The sequence below is a fragment of the Bombus vancouverensis genome, chromosome 11 (genome assembly GCF_051014615.1).
Source record: "Bombus vancouverensis nearcticus chromosome 11, iyBomVanc1_principal, whole genome shotgun sequence".
NCBI lineage: Eukaryota > Metazoa > Arthropoda > Insecta > Hymenoptera > Apidae > Bombus > Bombus vancouverensis.
Window position 1 is genome coordinate 11025152 of NC_134921.1, and position 20676 is coordinate 11045827.

At 43.2% G+C, this 20676-nt stretch overlaps 1 protein-coding gene across 1 annotated transcript in view; it reads left to right on the forward strand.

The window, feature by feature from the left end:
• Positions 1 to 15589, forward strand: part of LOC117154685 (uncharacterized) — a 64014-nt gene extending 48425 nt beyond the window's left edge. Inside the window, exons 4-6 of the mRNA XM_033329892.2 lie at positions 6797 to 6923; positions 7542 to 7770; positions 10086 to 15589. Coding sequence (XP_033185783.1) covers positions 6797 to 6923; positions 7542 to 7770; positions 10086 to 11100 — 1371 coding nt within the window. The 3' untranslated portion in view covers positions 11101 to 15589. The remainder of the gene's footprint in view (positions 1 to 6796; positions 6924 to 7541; positions 7771 to 10085) is intronic.
• The last annotated feature ends 5087 nt before the right edge of the window (positions 15590 to 20676 follow it).

A 20676-nucleotide genomic window follows, 5' to 3' on the forward strand; every position in this document is an offset into this window, starting at 1 on the left:
ACGGCCGATTCTATATCTTCTGGCACTTAACTAGAGTAACCAGCTTCTAATGCGTGTACCTATAAATATATTACACACGTATATAAATATAACCAGTATATAACTAGTATATACTAATATATAATTATATAATTATATTTCAATTGAAAGAAAACGGTAACATTACAGTAATGTTGCATAAAATTCATATCTTACAGAGTGTCCAGTCTTAAGATTGCTATTTATGTCGTAAATGAATTTTTTTGCTAATGTATGGTCGCAGTGAACGTCTAGTAACGTTACCAACGTAATCATAATAATCGAGTCTCACGACAACGCCGATAAAATTTCAAGAAGTTCGATGTAACGCACAGCAAAGCGTTAAAGTACCTTCGTGTAGATAAATCATCGAGCTGGCGAGAGCAAACCGTTTAGCGTGGCCGTAAAACGTTGCTATCAAAATGTTTTGCCGGTCGAGCCGGCAACGCGTTTTTGAATCGTTGACCCGCGTTTCATTTTCAGTCGCGTCGTTCGAGATCGCGAGAGCGTGGCCGAATAGAAACGACCGCGCCCGTTTCGAAAGGAAAAACGGCGCACTCCAGTTTTGAAACTTTCCGTTTCGACGCGTTCGCTTTTCGAAAAGTCATCGCTCTCGCTTCGATGGCGCTTCGAACTCGGCGAACTCACGCGCGGAGGCCGTGCACCATCCACTGCGGTTCATCTTAAAATATCGCCGTGCCACGAATTCGCGCGATATGCCTGACCCAAATATAGATCTCGCGTTTATGAATGGAAAAATGCAGGCGAATTCTTTGGCTCGATTCCAAGAGGCCTCGTTGGCCGGCGTCCACGAGGTTTCAGGCGCCGGGACGTCGAAGCCAGTTTCACGCCGCTGGAAAATCACGCTCGCGCTCGATAGGTTTCTCGCGGTTGATAATCGCAACCAAGGGGCACGAAACGCCTCCGTCATAGCGTTAAGCCTTTCAGTCTTTCATTCGCAAGTCGTACGGGCTATCTGAATTTCTTGAAAATTGTTCTCCTCGTGTTTAAGAGGCTAGAACGATAATGGTATGACGCTCGTCTTAATGATAACGCACTGATAGTCAATTAATAGAAGTTTGTAATTGATGCAAAGTTTTGAAGCAATATTACAATTAACGCGGAATAGATTAATTAGCGACAATGAACGTCTACTCGAGACAGATTAACAGAGACGTCACTTTGTATTCTCTATTTTAAAGTCTGCCATACGTGTTAATCAATGGACACAAAATCTATATAAGGCCAAGTCGTCTTTAAGCTTTACGGTACGGTTATTGTAACGCGTCCTCGTTTTCACCCAAGTATGTTTTTTTATCGTTAAAAAATCTCTTACGTTTAGAGAAAAGAAGAAAGTTATTAATTAATACGTGTCGTTTGTCGCTGGAATTTCACGTTAAAGATATTGCGGAATATAAAAACTGCTTTTCTCGGTTGAAACGAGAGGCGAGATCGTAACTAAAAAAAATAGCAGCTGGGTTAATCAAAAGTGAAAGGATCAATTTCGACTATCAACGCGTACAACTTTTCTACCCACGTCAATCCTATCGTTCGATCGTTCGCGTTCCCGTTCGCGGAATGTCATAGCTCTTTCGAACTCGTGGAAACGAGCGGTTGAACGATCTCGACAGGCATGCAATAATAAACGCGATATCTAAACTGGCGCCATAGACCGTCTACTTCTCTATTTGCCTTCGATCTCCGATAATCGCGTTGTTTGAAATTGGTACGTTCTCGCGACAGCCCGAACCTTGTATATTCTCTATCGAACGTTCGTTATTCTAGGCTTTCTGGCGAATCGATTTTTCGACGGATTTTCTACGGAAGAGAGGCGATCGACCTCCGAAGAGAAAGGGAGAGATTCATCAATGAACTCTCGGGGTCTAGCCTTGATAGTCGGAGGAGCGAGCTTGTACCGAGAATTCCATTTCTGCCATGGTCAGTGGCTCGCGTTCCCTCGATCGATGCGCGCCAAGCGTCGAAGCGGTTCGTTCATTAGGCAGAACGCCGCGTTCGATGAAATCGATTCATCGGCCTCTTAATGGGATAACCGAGCTCCGCCCCGTAGACGGCGCGTTCCGAGCGAACGCGATACGAGTTAAGGAAAAAAGACCAGCGATATTTCATACGTCGAAGGAAAAGCGACTGACCGATCATCTCTCTTTTCTCCCTTTTCTACATGCTTCTATCATGCAACCAAGATTCTTCTAACCATATAGAGCAACGATAAAATTTGTGCTTCGATCGGCATGTTCGTAGCGTACAGTATATAATTACGTTCGCGTGGAATCGATTTTGCAAAATGACTCAGATTCCAGACGAGTATTGTTGGGATCATTGGTAACCCGATTCAGATACGCTCAACGTGCATTGAGAGATCGTTCCATTGCATAGTATAGTCCGGGAAGCGATATTTCGTTGGTAAAATCGAAGATACTTTTATATAAAATGAAATTTAAATTCTTTTAAATGTAAATGTTAATATCAGCTTCCACGATGTAATTCGGCTATTTCTTGGAAATTATTCAAAGACACAAGAAATTTTATCAACGCTGTCCATCACATCCGTGATGTTACAGTATATTTGCTTGCAAAGGTATATTTGAAAATTAGTATGCGGCAGAAATATTCATCTTCGTAAACGTTACAATAAGCGAAATACGAGCTCATGGAATATCGAGGTTTATTGAACCTAAGCGTTTAAAAACTATCTATATTCTAATAATATCTATCAAAATATAACACGCATTTCACTTCGTACAGACTCGAGGAGAACAGCAGGGTTAATGTATTCTTTCTCGTAACTCGTTCCCTCGTACAGCGCGTGTTGCATTCACGTCGACCAACACGTACATGGAACACGCACACGCGTGTTCTCGCGTCTGGCCGCAGAGCGTAGGGTCGCTTCCCCCTTTTCTCAACCGCCGGAAGTTTCAATGAACGCGAGAGACAGATCCTCATAAATTCGTTGTCCGTTGGCTAAAAAGCCTTGCAACTTGGCGCAGACGCTTTCGCGTGCTTCGCATTCCGATCCTCCGCCGAGTTTTAATCGAGAAAATTCGATCGTCGACCTCGACCATGCAACGCCAAGAGAGAACGATCGCAGATGCGCCGAGGCATCGTGAGAATTACCCGCAGCGACGTTTTTCTCTCGAAAAGGTAGATAACCCTGACTTAATGGTTTGCGTCCTTCCTGCAGTTTTTACGATCGCTCTCTGTGTTACGTTAAACGACGACATCCGACAGACCGAGCTCCGAGAACCGGCTCACCTGTTACACTTTCCTAGACACGCTCGATCGATACATCGCACGTAACGCGGCGTTTTGAACCGAGCGAGCGAGCGACCGCGCCTCACTCGTTCTCGTAAAATTTAGAAACGAACGCCGTAAACGAGCATTCGTTCGTCGAATCAGAAATGCAATATCCGTACGATTTAAACTGGCTCGATCCAGACCGTTCTTCGGTTCGACGAGGAAACGATCAAGAAGCGATTATCCTATTTGCCAAGGAGAATACGCGCTTGTTAATAATATTCGTGGTAATCGATCGCGACGCCTACATCGGTTGCGGCGAAGAACGTTCGCGAAACTCGAATGACGCAGGAACTCCGTAATGGCTAATTATGGAAATGTCTTTGTTCCTTATTGAACGACTTCCGGGACTCGGACGAGCCCGTTGCCAAACACGCTTGCCAGATTCTCACTCCGAATGATCCGCTCTGGACAAGAGCGTTCGTCTCGTTCTAAAGCTGCGTTTCCATCGGTGCTCGCGAACATGTTCGCGAAGAACCATTTCCCGAAGAAACTATTGCGAACATGAGTAGATACGCTGGTAGATACGATGCAATACGGCTACGAGATACTTGAAGAATATTTTTTAGATTTATCTGGACGTGGCTGATGCATACGCAGAATCGAAATGCATAGTAATCGCGATTAATACGAGGGTTCTAAGTCTCAGCGACGTTTTTCCGACGATGGTATTATAAAGTTTCACGATATAAAGCGTTAAAGAGCAAATTCGAGCGCTCGCGATACGAAGAAGCAAGAAACGAGAAGCAGCAGAGTAAAACGCATTGATAGGACTCGGTGGACGAAGTGCACGAGTGTCGAAAGCAAAAGGGGCCACACGAACAAAACGTCCCACGACCTCGACTTTACAGGAGCACTTTTCAAGCATCGTGCGACGCAGTCCGGTCACGTTCAACTCGTAACTCGGTATAACGAAACGTAACGCGCAAACTGAATCCTCGAGCGGAACGAGCGTGCACGCCATCGTTCCTTCTTGGTCTTCTCGTCCCCCCTCGCGTGTTTTACCAATTTTCTTCGTCTATCTTTCTTCTCGATCAAAGCTTCGAAGGTGAATCGCTGCAGGAGCGAGGAGGAATATTCTAACCGACGTGGTATTCCACGAAGCGAGACGATCGAGGACTTTTGCAATCGCTTCTATACGCTGTTGGTCGCGACGGGCACTGTTTCGTAGAACGTTGACGAAGACTCGCGACGATAATGTTTAGAACATCGCAGCGGGAAGAAAAAGCTTTTCCTTAAACGTTTCTGTCACGCTACGCGTTACCAGAGTTTCTCCGCAGGTGTCAATTCGCTGTCCTTGCTCTGGCGACTCGTCTCCGAGATATTTCTCAGAGTTAAAGCTCATGCAGATTATCCAATGGATGGAAAAGTTGGTCTAACGAAAATTCCCCGTTTTCGTTCGGCTATCTTCCATCTTTGTTCTATCAATGTTTCTTTGCGAGAAGTTTCAATAATTTCCAGACTGTAAAGAACGCAACGAGTCCCTCTCTTCGTCATAAATTCAAAGATTCCGTAAAATGGATGTTGCGATTCGAATTTGCGGAGGATTTATGGTGACGGACAAACCACCGTATCGCGAGCCTCGCTTTTATCTACCAGAATACATTGTCACTTAAAAAGATCATCGACACAAATTTCGTCGTTTTTCTTACCAGCCTATCAGTTTCTCTAAAATAATTCTCTCACGGGCTGAAAACCGTAGGCGATGGAATCGCGAGCGAATAGAGGCGCGAAAGAGGATGCGTGGGCGTCTCGTTCGAACGGGCACCGAAAGGCTCGATACGCGAATGCAAACGATCGTCGATAAGAAAGGTCGTGGCGCGGCCTAGCCGAGCGATTCATGCCCCTTTCTCGATCGTTTTTTCCCGCCTCTTTCCGAGAGAATTCTTTCCTCACGAAACAATCGAACAATGCGCTTGACTGCTGTACGCGAAGAAAGAGACAACAGAGAAGGAAACAGGATCCGAGGTTCTAGGCAAAAGAGAGAGCGATAAAGAGAGGAAGAGAGACGAAAAGAACGAAAGGGGACGAACGAAAGCTCCCTTTGTCGATATATTGTCAACGACAATACGCTTTTCAAGCTCCTAGCTAGAGCGACGATTATGTTTTCAGGAGTCACCGGTTTCAACTTTTAAACGCTGTCCAAAGGAGCGTCATTATCGAGTTTATTAAATGGCCACGTGAAATACTCGAGTGTGGCGATTAATTGCACCGATTAGTCAGCGGGCGAGGTACAGGGAATTAGCTTTTGTTCGATACTTTTAATTAAGTACCACTGTGCGTACTCATTGGAACGTTCAACTGTAGATCGGTAACTACGTTTTTGTACCCATTGGGAAAAACACACCTGCAGTGGCTGTAACCCAACGTGCTCCCTTTACGAGCAGATGTTTCAACTGCATTATTCGTACGCTACCAAAAGTATCCGGACACTTTGATGTTACATGAATTTGATCGGAGTGTAGATATCACTGGAAAATTAATTAGAAACAAGGTTTAGTAGCGATTCGCAGAGAACAAGATGATTACAACGATCCTCTTATCCTTAATTGTGTCAAAAAAAAAAAAAAAAAAAAAAAAAAGATGACAAAGAAACAAGTATGCGGACTTTCGAGCGATAGTGTACAAAGATAAATTGCCCTACATCGCACAACAATTATTCGTAATCGTCGAATTACAAAGCAAATTACACTTACCTTGACTCAAATATCCTTCCGACTGAAATAACCCTGTCGTATATTCCATCGCACTCACCCGATCAAATAAAAGGAAAAGCAAGCACGAGAGCTCGTTGGTGGTTACGATTAATTATCACGATTACGTGACAAATGCGTCGTCGAATTGTCGTTTATCAAATAGCTTCGATTAAGTTAAGACATCGCGTACGAACAAGCCATGTAATGATCGCTGAAATCACGATAAGACAGATGGAAAAAACTACTCCGATGCACGTTGCTCGGTTCGCCAGCACCCGCTGTGCCGTACGTTGGACCATTTTTGCTGCGAACGCGTTTCCCTCGCGCGCCCTTCTTTCACTGGCATCAAACGCTCTTAGCTAGTTGACAATCGTAGCGACAAGATCGCTCTAAATAATTCATTCTCGCTGTAAATGTCGCCTGGGTAAAGTACGAAACGGTGTTCTCGTTGGAGAAGCACGAAGTCTCGGGCGTAGATCGCATCGTACGGTTAATCGGGGACGCTTCGGCTGCTCCGGGATAAAATATGATCGTTCCATCTTCTTCCCGAGCGTCCGCGAGCTGCAAGCAATTATACGGAACGACGAAAGAAAATAACGAGCTCTTTTGTCTCCGTTGGCGGTCTGTGGAGATTCTTGAAAGCCTTGGTCGTCGCGAGACCACCATCCGTCTCGAGAAAAATTCTCTTTTTCATCGCGTAATTTTACTTCTTCGTTTTACTTCTATTACGGCGAATTATAGTTCTAACCTTGTTCGTTCGTTACTTTCAGCCTCAAAACCTGGTCCTGACTGGCGAGTTCCCAGACTGTGACGTGAAGCTTTGCGACTTTGGTATCTCGCGGTACATCAGCCATGGCGCGGACATACGGGAGATTCTGGGCACGCCCGATTACGTTGGTGAGTAATCCTGACTCAAGCAACGGAAAAAGAATTCGCGTTAAACCGTGGCTCGCTGGATCGTTGATAGCGTTCGAAATTTTCCGCTGTCTGTTTGTTGGTCTCGTAAGTAGGGGAACCTAAAGTACGATAACGTCTTTCATTCTGTTGCGGACCTTGAATTTGTCTGTCTTCTATCCGATAAGAGAATTACGCGGCCTCGAATTTAGAAATTACAAGCAATTCGTCATGTTGCTCCGGGTTCCCCTATTTCTCGTCGCCACTAGCCAGTATTCGCACGGTGAATCGAGTCCGCGGCTCGTTTCATACCGCGTAATTCCATTAGAGAAACAGACCTATTGCATAATTGGACAGAGTAAGCCACTTTTTGAGCGGGCAGGAAAACCACACGCGTGGCTTTACGTCGATCATCGACAAAGAGCCATCCATTTACGATTACTCTGTGCTATCGCTTTTGACTTGGGTCTAACGGTCGCACAGCCAACTCGAACGAAACCGTCGTTGGACAATGCAACGTCACAAACCATTGCATTCCCACGACCTGTTCTTCGTTGCGTGCCTTTCGATGCTTCCTTTCCTGGTTTCACACTCAAGTCGCGTCTCTCGCCATCGTTTCAGCCCCAGAAGTGTTGAACTATGAGCCGATCAGCCTGGCAACAGACATGTGGTCCATCGGAGTTCTGTTGTATGTGTTGCTAACGGGATGTTCTCCGTTCGGAGGTGACACGAAGCAGGAAACGTTCTGCAACATCAGCCGATGTCGCCTAGATTTCCCCGACGATCTGTTCGAAGACGTGTCCGAGGAAGCGCGCGATCTCATGCGCAAGCTAATGGTCAAGGATCCAAAGTAAGTATACTAACGAGATACGTCTACGTATCCGTTCCTGGCCGTTCGAATTATTTGAGAATGTTCCCGCGTATCTGTATCTCTGTTCCTTGCTGTACAAATTTATTGGAAATATTCTTCCGAATGACTGCCGTGATTGATCGAGATGAAGTTTGTTGACTCGTCAAATATACCTTCACCCCCCCCCCCATTTATTTCACTGTAATTTTATTCCGTAATAATTAACGTTATCTCTTAAAAAAGTAGCAACGGACCAGTCCATTGAAAATTATAGCCATCCGTAGAAAAGTAATTACAGCAAATTGCTCGAGACCATCCAAATCTTCTTTGAATCATTTTTCATACAGCAGGTAATTTACGAGTAATTTGCAATTGTAAAGAAAGATCGGATGTATCCTTTATATAGGGAGTCGAATGAGATTGTATATTTCAAACGAATCATCTCGCCTCTTTGATACATGGCAAATTTCATCTTGGTCAACCAGATGTATCTTCCGAAGGTATTCAGACCCTTTTTTGGACTGTCCCCCGATGGAAAGCGTGTTACCGGTCGACTCGGACAGCGCATCGTCGTTGGAATGTCGCGATCTAACGTAACGCGATTGCTTTCGTTCCTAGAAGCCAAATAATGCCAACGTACTCGACCTAACTAACAGTGTTCTCGAGATGCACGCGCTGCCTCCACGCGGCCTATCTTCTTTCGCTTCGAGGTAAACGGTAAGCGGTAAACGTTCTCGGTAGGTCGCGCGGCACGCTTCCTCGAAGGCATTATTTTCACCAGTGCCGGAATTCTTAGTAGCACGTTCTCCGATAATACTTATCCGCCGACCTCTTTAGTCTTCCATCGAAGTCGCGGCGCTGGCACCGGCGCCTTTTCGCCAGCGATAAACGCGAGGTCAGACGCGAACTCCTTCGTCTCTTTCATAACACGATCTCGAGTTTAGCGGCCGTTGAGCGATGATTTACCTCGAGGCAAGATTCGCGTCGGATGAAATAATTATCGCGATACATATCCAGTCGATACAACTATTGCCACCCATTTCATCTGACCTAACTTTCAAAATGAATCAGACGTATACGTAACTGTGTGTTTTTTTTTTTTTTTTACAAAAATCCGTTCTTAGTGGAAATATTTTAAGAAACGTGTCAGAACGTGGTCATACTTGGTATATCGAGTTTCCACGAACTTAACGTAAACTTATGCATAAAGTTTTCTTGACTGCATACTGTAACTATGTTTCACAATATGCCAATATATAGCCATGATAGTCGAATCTCGTTATAACTATAAACTGCGAGTTGGTATGCGTTAGGAAATTTGAAATTGCAAAAGTCCACGCAATGCACGACAATGTAGTATTTGATACGACGTTCAATGGATGACATCAATTTCCACTTAGATTCTATTTGCTTAATCGGATTTATAAAAGAGTGAATTTGCATAAAAATGTGCGGTCTATTTATAGCGCTCATAATATATTCGTAAGGGGTTTCTACAAGTGTTCGTATAGGTACTTTAGCGAGGAACTGTATAGAATGTTAAAAGGAAACTTCACTGCCTCGAAACTCGTAATTGTCGGTAGGTATCGCGATACCCAGTTCGTTTCGCGCGAGATCTCGTGCAAAGTTATGCCTCGAGGTAAATCTCATCGTGTAGGAGAGGTTGTAGGTTTAGAAGCTACGACGAGAGTCTTTAAACTCGATCATTCGGCTTCCTGAATCCGCGCGTACGTGGAAGCAAAACGATCGACATTCCATCGAGACGACTTTCTTCGAAACGGGAAGAAGGACGTTGGCACATCGAACGAGTTCCGCTGAAAAACTCGTAGATTTCCTTATCGTCGACCAGTCGGACAGCTGAAAGGAAGTCTCCATCCGGAATATCCGCGCCCTTCCAACGCGAAAGTTGGCTTATCTCGTTGCCAGCGTGTGTGTTTTATCGTCGAATGTACATGCGTCGTTTTCGTTCCCTTTCCATCCCTACGAAACGCGCGTTACGCAACTACGTAGATGCCTGTTACCAGAGTCAAGACGTCCCGTGACTTGTGCCGGAAATGGCGACCATTCGTGAAATCGCGATGGTTTGTACAGAATGGGACACATTGTGAGATCGAAAAAAAGAACAAGAAAATACAACTATGTACGTGGTTTGATACAAAAGCAAGGAGATTGTTCTCGTTGTAACTCGGATTACTTGCCCCGATAAAAAGCTGATAAATTCATACATTTTAAATTCGACAAATTTTGATCGAAACTTTAATCGAATCCTTATTTGTTCGTTTCATATTGATAATCTTAATCCGTTGCTTTTCCAGCGAACGCTTGACCGTCACGGAATGCTTGCAACACCCATGGTTCGGCTCGTTCGACGACCCTCAACCACCATTATCTTTATCCAGCTGCCCAGCGTTGGACCAGTCTCCCATGCAAGATAAATCATCGCAGGAAACAAAATCGTTCTCCAAATCTACCACGAGCGCCGAACACCAGACGACGACAGGATCATCCATGACCAAGAACGACTCGGAGAAACAAAAAGCGGTGAACGCTTGTCAGGGCATGGAAACGAAACCTTCGGCAAACAGAGCAATTTCCTCGCACACGGAGAACATATATTCAAAATCAAAACTGTCGCCCAAACCCACTAGATTCGGACTGAGCTCGGATCGCAGGGACACTTTTAAGAGGAATATGGATTCTCTGGCGCAGAAATTTTCCGGCACAGAAATCATGATAATCGAGCCAGTCCCGTCATCCGGTACCACAGTTTCCTCAAACGTAACAAGCAGTACGCAAAGAAGAGCGACAGCCACGCACACGATGCCAGCCGGAGAGGTGTTCAAATGCACACCGGTATTCATCCTGGGCGAAGAGCAACAATGCAGCGACAGTGGCAGCGATTCCGTTTCAGAAATATCGACAGACAGCTCTAGCGACCGAAGCAGTATTTATTCAGACGATTCGTTGGATTTTATCTTATACGGAAAGAGTCAAGGCAGAGCCAGTTTCCCATTCTCTGCTACGGAAGCGCCTTCCGACAGATGGGAACAGAGGCACCATACGAGGGTTTGGCCGAGAGAGTGCAACGGAGTGGTGAGCAAAGCTCTCAGCCGTTTTTCCTCAGAAACGTCGAACACGAAGTTCAGCAAAGCTTCCACGCCGCCAACAGTCCATGGTAAAACTGGATTAGAAGCTCTTCGCGAAAGGGGTGGAAATTTAGTTGTAATTCGTGAACCTGTAAGAGCTGGCAGATACACCAGATACAGCGAAGTACAATGCGAGTCGGTGCAAGCACGGATTCGACGATTTCAGGTTCATGGAGCTTCGTAGATGAGTAAGCACGTGATCTGTCCGTGAAGGACTTTCTCGAGCAGCTTCAGAGTCCTGGGTCCTCGATGGACAGCAGCAGGATCCTTTGTACATATTACGTTACGGTGTACAGTAAATGTAGTTTCGAGAGCGCGTTGCGAGACATCGATAGTCGAAGAAGTATGCCGAAAGAACAGAAAGCTATGGGATAACTGTAAATATTACAACGAGAAAATTTGCGGGTACCGATCGCTCGTGACGCATGTTGTATATAAATTCGGACGACCGAGATTCTACGAGAGAGCGGCGGTCGACCGGACCACCGCGGTGACTCGAGTTTCGAAGGTTTTATCGTACATAACGCAAGAGTAAAAGGAAGAGCTTATTAGTTGATTGTGGTACGGTTGTTTATGGAAGTATTTGAGCACTTCTAGGATCTTTTTACGAATTTATTATGTGCTGGTTATATGATACATTTTGAAATTTTCTTAGAACTGCGACGAGGCACGATTTCCGTGGTCGAATTGCTAATATAATTGGAATACTCGTGTTCCATTTTATAGTACTATCGAAATTTCGGAAAGTCGTATAACACATATAGTAAATTCACAGAAATTTTCTACACCGAGTACTCAAATAATTGTATAAATTATTGCATGTAGATTGGATTCAAGGTGGCAGCAAGAGTTTCAAGCGAAACGTATCGACAGCTCGTTGTCTGCCATTACCGATAGACTGACCGGCCGTCCCTTTGAACTGTGAGATAGAAAAAAGTAAAAAAAAAAAAAACGAAAAAAAGAAAAACGCGATTTACGCGTTCCATGCATCGAGTTGCTCGCGATACGAAAGTGGAAGATTGCTTCATCTCGTTTCGTTTTCTCTTGTCTCGCCTCTTCTCTCAACAACGTTTCACGCGGGGTCGACACTTGCGATAGTTACGCAACTGGATAAATGTCAGGCATATGTCAGACTTTGTTCGGAATTCTAGAGTAACAGCGAACATGTATAAAGTAAAATGGCGCGCGAGCAGCTCGATGTTGAGCGGCGAGTTTGCCCAACCTAGCCATAATATTATTAGTCGCTGTATAGATCGTCGTGATAACAGTAACTCGAATTACCTGGAGCTCCGTTCCATGGATCTCGCTAAAATTTCAATCCGATAACTTGGGTGCCTTCACCGTATACGTTTAAGAGAAGTCGTGTCCCAGTCGCTTAAGCCATTAATGACCAAGCACAATAAATAGAGCAGTAAAGGTAACGCATATAAAAATCTATTAAATCCACGGTATTCGCTATCGTATTCGCTAGACTGTGGATTTTTATGCTTTTATGGGAAATTGAATTCTTAGAGGCTATCGTAGATGAAGGCTTACCATAGGCGCATCTTTTGTAGATAAAGATACCGACAAAGATAACGAAGCGGGATTGAATGTGTTTTTACTTTTAAATTTTCAAGTTTTTGAATTTAAAAAGTAAAATTAAGAATAAAAAGGTTATTGGTTGCTATTGTTACAAGTAATAACATTGCTTTGTTATTTGTTACACAGAACAATAAGATTAAAAGAAAATTTCACTCGCGATAGCCTCCAGAGTAAAAGATGCAAAGATACGTAGAATTCACACAATGGGCAAAAGCATATAAAATATTCAAAATATCGTACTCGTTAGAATATTTAAAGAGTAAAACAATTCTCCACCTATGCCATCATTTTTTTCATTCTGTCGAGAAAAATATGAATCCGCGTAAACATCCGCAGTCTGGGATACAATTTTATAATGTAAATTGCAAAGGAAAAAGAAATTGCAACGCTGTGGCTCTTGATGGGTTAAGTCCTCTAGCGTAAACGAAGCATACGCGTACATGTAGATATAGAAATGTACGAGATACACGGGGTAGAATCTCGCGTATGAATATTTCTGCGTGTACAGGCAGTGAGCTGTACGCGACTTATCGCAAGCATTAACCGCATACTCGTAGTGCCTGCTTCTGTTTGTCCCGTTCGTAGTAGCGTATCTCTCTCCGCGGAAATACGGCTCGTTACGCCGGAAGAAAAATGAACGCGTGCACGACGGAAGAGCGTGGTGAGAGAACGAATCGATGCTTCCAAGAAGAGTCGGGTGAACGAGTCAAAGAAATCTCTCTCCAGTCTGAATAGAGTGCCTTAGTCGTACGGACGATTTAATCAATCGTACCGACGATCGATCGAAATTGAGAGCCTAGACTAGCTTTAGGCGTCTCCAATTCTTCTCGTTGGATCGATATCGTCTCTCGAGGGAGATCGGTGCCTCGTATCACAACGACCTGCCCTGCTAAATATCGCGCTGCAACACTCAAAAATGAACCTGTTAGCTGAGTTACGTTTGATCAAATGCTCCTAGAATCCTGAAACGGAAAGTTAAATATATGCGTGGGCTTACGATTGCTTAAAAACCAATCACCGCTTGTATTAATAATTCTTCTGTTTAGTCCATAAAGTGACATTTAAATCAGAAAATCGACGAACATGATCCAGTTTTTTTTTAACCATGGCATGTTAAAACGCTACGTCATAAAATGACGCGAGAGTGATAAAATTAACAAAGATAAGCTCATCGTGCTCCTTCTGTGATCTTTCGAATGATAAACGACGCGAATGATATATTTATTCTTAAGTAAAATGAAACAACACGTAAAGGGATAGGAGATTTCTAGATGGAGAAATTACGTTTTCGAGTTCCTTCTTCGGTTAACAGGTTGACGTTTGAAGAAGCTTTTCCTTCTGCCTCTTTTCTTCTCCTACTACACATCTAGGATCTGTCGCATCTCAATGACTCAAGATACATCGCGAAACTACTGCCGTTAGTACTAAATGAGTCTTTTTAGCCATTGAAATATATATCCAGGGCGAGTTTCGTTGCGAGAAATGAAACGATCAATAGCTCTCGTCGAGCGAAATCCCGATTTTTTCAATTCTGCGCAAGTTTGCGAGTACGAAACGCATAAATGTATAATGTATACATATCCACGTAGACGAAATACGAGGACGAACGCTGAAAAAAAATCTCGTGGAGCTTCCACTTCCGTGGTAGAAGGGAACGTTCCGTAAATACTAGTCATATAGTTGCTCGTGCTTTTGTTCGAATTCGTTCGTTAACCCTCTGACTAGCCGCTTTAAATCGCGGTAAAATTCTCAACGTACAGTGCCTTTAGAAACATTTATACAGAGATGGAGGAACGAGAACGTTCGAGCAGGAGGGACGAGCGCACGATCGAAATGACGAGAATCGCGCGTCGATGTCGAAACAACCATCCGACGAAGCAGCAGCGATGATGTCTATAGAAAATGGAAAATGCGTTTGGAATCGCGATCGACCGAATCGCTTTGCGTCGTTGTTTCGTGTAACCGAGTTCCTCGTAGATCGAGGAATCGAATCTTTTCCGACTTCGCGAATATTGTTAATAGACTGCGGATTTTTATACATTTTTGGCAAGTTTAACACTTAATCCAGTTGTCCTTCTCGCTTCCCCTTCGTGTACATACTATCAGATATCTTCCTCCTCATAGATCGTAAAATATTTTATTCCCGAAAGATGTGAAATATACGAAATATTGCAAATAAATATTTAAACGCTGTCTGTATGTTTTATGTATTGAATTATAATTTTTATTAGAAAAAGAAAAGAAACCACCAATATATCGTACTTGTTATAGAATATTTAATGGACGGGACAAATCTCTGTTACGATTCCAACATTCTCGATCTCTTCGTAAAGTTATAAATTTGTATAAACAACCGCAGTCTAATTGTTATCGCGGTGTGAGGCGTTCGTCCTTTGAAGTTCCGAAACGCACACTATCGAGATACGCGAACGCACGACACGAGACACAGGGAATATCTGACGTCTGACACGAATATAATATCTTGTCGTAGAGTATGAACACAATGAGCAAATGAAAGAGCGTGAGAGTGCGTGTTGCGTGATTTCACGATTGCCTCTGAGAATCAAAGAAAATCATAGAGACCTGTAATATAGTTTTGCTACGATGATAGAGAAAAAGGGCGTGCATCCGAAGCGAGCCGGTTTGCCATTTCTCTGGGCCAATGCGTTGTTATTTATTTCCGTCTACTTTTCTGTCCAATACCGTATTTAATTATCCCGCGTGTCGCGTTTTATTCTCGTGGCTTTTTAGTCCGATCGTTGGCCCTCGCAGAAGGGCGTGCCGTTCCTCTACCCTTTCACTCGGGCGCGCCCTGTTCTCCGATTTATCAATATTATTATTATTATTATTATTATTATTATTATTATTATTATTATTATCATTACAATTATTATTAATATTATTATTACTACTACTGCTATTATTATTACTATTATTATTATTACACTATTATTGTAATGTTATTAATTTCGAGGTCAATTATGATGAGAAGTATCGCGCATGTAGATGCTATTATGATCTTCTGTAAATATTTCTCTGTCATTGTATTAATTTTAATAACATGCGAAATAAATCATTCGTTCAAATCATTGATACTTATATTTTTACATACGTGTACCGGCACGCCGACGAATATTTCACGTAAATGTACACAGCACAAGCGAAAGACAGGATAATACAAAAGGATGATACCTATAGGAATTGAAACAAGTGGCTAAATGGAAATTCTCAAGATTTTGTCTCCCGCCACTACGATTAAAATTTACCAGAGTCTTCCAGTAAACGAAACGAGCAGGTATCATAACGCCTGCTATCAGCTACTGCTAGTCACAGATAACAGATACGATTCACATACGGAAAACGGTGGATAAAGTGTCACACTCGGTGAGTCCGAGTTTTTTCCATACAGAGAACCAACGTTCTCCAAGAACGTCGGTTTTCTTTTCATCCTATAAATAGGCAGACGTTTATAGCAGCCAGGTGACACGATGATTCACTGGCTGGATTTCCTGCCGAGACAAAAGTCACTGTTAAGCCCATTCTAATCTGACGCCTAGCGCGGCAAGTTCAACCTTTGCGCGTTTTATGGTTGCTCGCGTAAACGGAAAGGGATTTACTATTCGATACGAGATGTATAATTGCCAGCTTGTTCTGCTCGCATTGCACAATCTGCGACCAGTATGACCACGCACCGTGCAGATTTCTCTTACTCGTACTCTTGGTGGAAAGGACATTTGTTTTATCGTAACTCAGATAGGAGAGACTCGCGTTTACACAGTGAAGATTAAACAAATTGTGAATCAACAGGAGGTTTGAAGCAACTGCCGTAAGAGTTAAAAAGAAAAAAGAAAGCAACCGAACGAGACATTTAGCTTCGTCCACTGATCTTTTCTCATCGGAAATTTCATGGTGAAACGAGCCGCAAAATTCAACGTCCTTTAAAATTGTCGATGAAAGAGACAGAGGAAGGCGGGTTGCAAGACACGCAAACGTAGAAACGAGGAATTTTGGTCGGTGAAGGGTAACCCAGGCGAACAATAAAAGCGTATAAATTCGCAAAAGCAGCGCGGACAAAAATGGAATCGCAGTGGCCTGTAATTACGGTGCTAACACGCCGCTTTTGTCGGCGACCATTTAATGTTGGCGCGCGACGCTGCAGTCAGAGTTTTTTCCCCTATAACTGAAACTCTCGATGCGGACTCGCGGGCTAACCTACACGCTAATTAACGAATCATAGTCGGCAGGTACGACTGCGTCGCCTTATTCGACCTCGGCAGGTGCCGCGCGAACGTTTCCCGGGCGTTGATTTAGCAATTCCTAGGCGCCAGGAGACGCCGACCGATCGTGTGCCCCGAGGCAGCTTCCATTAACGGAAACGACTCGAAACCATGCGTTAATGTCCATCAGAAATATCAAACGTATAGCAAGCGAGAGGAAAAGGCAAACGAATTGAGTTTCGAGAAACGATTTTCTTTAATAATTCGCTTGCATCTATAGGATTCGGAATATACGATACAGTGGATATGGGATATGGGTAGGAGATAAGGAATATGAAATGTTAAATGTGGAACGAACGTAGTGTGCTGCGAAAGTGTAAAGATATTTCTTAGAGATACTAAATATGGAATGTGGAATACGAAAAAGGGAATATGAAATATGACGTACGGAATGGAGAGATGAAATGTGGGGAATAAAGAAGAAGTATGGGTTTGGAATTAAATGTGGGATAAATATAATGCGCTGCGAAGGTGTAAAGATATTTCTTAAAGATACTGAATACGGAATATGGAATACGAGAAAGGGAATATGACATATGGCGAATGGAATGGAGAGACGAAATGTGGGGAATAAGAAAGAAGTATGGGTTTGGAATTAAATGTGGGATAAATGTAATGCGCTGCGAAAGTGTGAAGATATTTCTTAAAGATGCTAAATATGGAATGTGGAATATGGCATACGGTATGAAGACATAAAATGTGAGGAATGAGAAAAAAGATACGAGTTAGGAATGCCAGTTGCGAGATAAGATACACATAGGAAATATGAAATGTGGGACGAAGAAATGGATATAGGACAGTGGATGTTAGATATTGAATTTTCGATATGGAGTATGCGAAGAGCGTGGGATAGAGATCGTGAGATCTAATATGGAAATTTAGAAGTATTATGGTAATTTACCCAATTGTAATGGTAATTTTTACCCAATGGTAATTTACTCAATTGGGTATTGGTCGTGGGACGCGAGACGTTTGACGTTTGACGTAGAAGATGGGATAGGATTCGTGCAAGAATCGAAAGCAAGAGATTTAACGAGAGGTTGTGCAGGCTTTCGGGAAGGTAAAATATTTAACGACAGGACGAGATAAATGTGGCGAATCCTTTTGAACGGAGAAGTTGCAAATTCTGGCAATGTATCGAGGCAGTGGACATTAATCGGACGCCAAGTATGGCTGTAACTCGGTTATTAGACACGAGCCGGTCGTTCCTATTGTGTCTAATTCTTGGATCGTAAATCGTAGAGAAGTTGCACGTGCATGCTGTGCACGTCGTGCATTACGGAGCAACCAGCGCACGCATCATACAGTCCTTTATGGTAGTCGGTAATTTGCATTCTCTGTGAATACTGGCGCATGTCTCCTTCGTTGTGTAAATAATGCCTGGTTGTCTCGTTTGCGAATCTAACGAGTCTGAATCTGTCTCCGCGACCCGTCATCTCCACCGATTGTTTCAGCGCGTTAATTAGAAAAAAAAAACTTTCTGATCTTCTCGGAGAAAGGTTCGCGTAGAGTTCAAATGCGACAGCGATCGAATCACGTAACTTTTAATAAAATCGGTGGAATACAGCGAAATTTAAATTGCACGAAATAACGAGATCTTCCATGTATGACATAATACACGCAGTCGATAAATATCAACTCCGTTTATTATGTTAATCTTAATTGCAACATTCGGTTATACTTATCCTAAGTGCGCTAAGTGTTTCCGTGACTTATGGACGATAGCGTTGTATATGCTTACTTTTAATTTTATCGGGTTCTGTGCAAAATATATAAATTTGTAAATTAATAAATTTCCATCGTCGCGTGCGATCCTGAATTTACAAAGGTATTTGACTCGTTAAACACTAGGAAACGTCGGTTTAATTGCCGCAGCAATACGCTTAACTACGTTGCGTTGGCGAGTTGCAGATAACGCAGCGTCGTAATAAATAACATCGGACTAATTGGCTACCAGAAGATCTCGTCCATTTTTTTAAACGAGTTTGATGTCCGTTTTATCTTCTCGACGATTTATCGTAACGAAAAATTCGGATAACGAATAAGCTATTATCGTAATCGAATCTTGGATCGACTGTGTCGAATGGCTGGGCAATAAGTTATCCTTTTAACAGCAGAGATAAAACACGACGATGTACTAGTGCCGTTAACGCCAAACCCATGAAAACAAGCAACGCGACTATGCAAATACACTTGACAGGAAAATTAAAGGATCGTTAACTTTTGGTCGAAAAATCGTGCATCTTCCAACTGCTGCAACATCGTAATTTTTTCACAACATATCGTACAACGAATTGTCACAGTGCTCGAGTATATACACGTATATAAGATATATAAAAAATCTATTTTTCTTGATGATAATGAAATTTTTTAATTTTCATTTCGTACTTACGAGAAAGCTGAGAGCGTCTGAAGCGGAGCTTTTTCTCTTTCAAAGGAACTCACGCGGATTGTTCTTCATTTTGTCCACGGAGCCACGATAATTCAAAATTCGATAATATGTCGGGGAATAATTAACGAGCCTTTAATTTCAAAACGACGCGCGGTGAATTATACGTTCGCTAACATCCCAAAAACGACGTTATTTATTACAGAAGCGTGGAGCGATCCTATCGATGTTACGCTTATTGGTCGACACGCATTTTCCAGAAATTAAACGGTCCTTTTCTTCATTAAACGTTCATCGAGCGAGCGACGTAAATTAAGCGAGACGTTGTCTCGAAGGCGAACCGCAAGAGTCTGGTTTTCGTTTTTCCGCGATAAAAGTGAGACGTTCCGATCTGATTGCCGGCGAAACGCGTCAACGCAACGTATCGAATCGAGGACGTTGCCGCGAATAACGAGCCATCGGAGTACCAATAATGACGCGCCGCTAGAATTTATTGCACCTGCCGGGTAAACCTATAAACAGAGATCATTAAGCACCACGGCGACGTTCGCCTGACGGTTCAGACGAGGTTCAATCGTCGTCGGGTAATTGATTTCGTTCGTCCAGAGAGAAGAGATGCACGGCCTCGGCTTCACGCTCCCGCTTACCACTTTAATGGCGGTTTTCCGTAAATGGCGGTTTTCCGCGAGATCACTGATCGAGAACTGGCTATCGCCAAGGAAATACGTACGCTGCCGGCCATTAGCGATGGAACACCTGATGATATCTAGCAAAATTTCACTGCCTTTCGTTGCTTTTATCGTCCAATTATTTTATTGTAAATCCGTTAGTTAATTCGCGTTGTACGTGTTACACAGCGCAGAATGACGACGATTAAAATAAAATTTATTAGAGTTTGCCAGGTAGGTGTCTACGCAGCACGTCGAGTAAGCAATCTGAATATCGTGTTCTAACTTTCTATGTCTAATTTCCAGTTTATCGCGTACCTGTTTCTCCGCTTAATCTGATCGACAACGGCTACGATTTCGTCGAATTGTCAGAAACACAGACACGTCGTGTGAACTTTGCAATGTGTTTCTCGTTTGACGATCCGGTCTTCGTTCGTATCGAAGCTCTACGCTACTCGACGACGATGAAGCCATCTCTGACTCTGACAAAAGGTCCTGTCTGCCATTTCACGCGTTCTCTGCAACATTCGCTTGGACACGTTACGTATTCATAGTTTTCTATTTCTTTTTTTTCGCAGAATCTCCGACGAACAGCTGGCGAATTAACGTACAGTGAAAGGGGAGACGCGTAAGAGAACATTTTGTTTCGCGCCTCGAAGGTGAACGTCATAGGAAGCTGCAAAAAAGTGCTTGCGAATTCGTCATTGAAAGTAGACGAGTGGTGGATAAGCGAGCAATTATCCTTGGAGCGATCGCGATCGAACACGTCGCTGCTAATTGTCGGTACTAATTGCTTGTCACCACTCTCGCGATCATGTGATATTCGTACGCATGTACGTTTT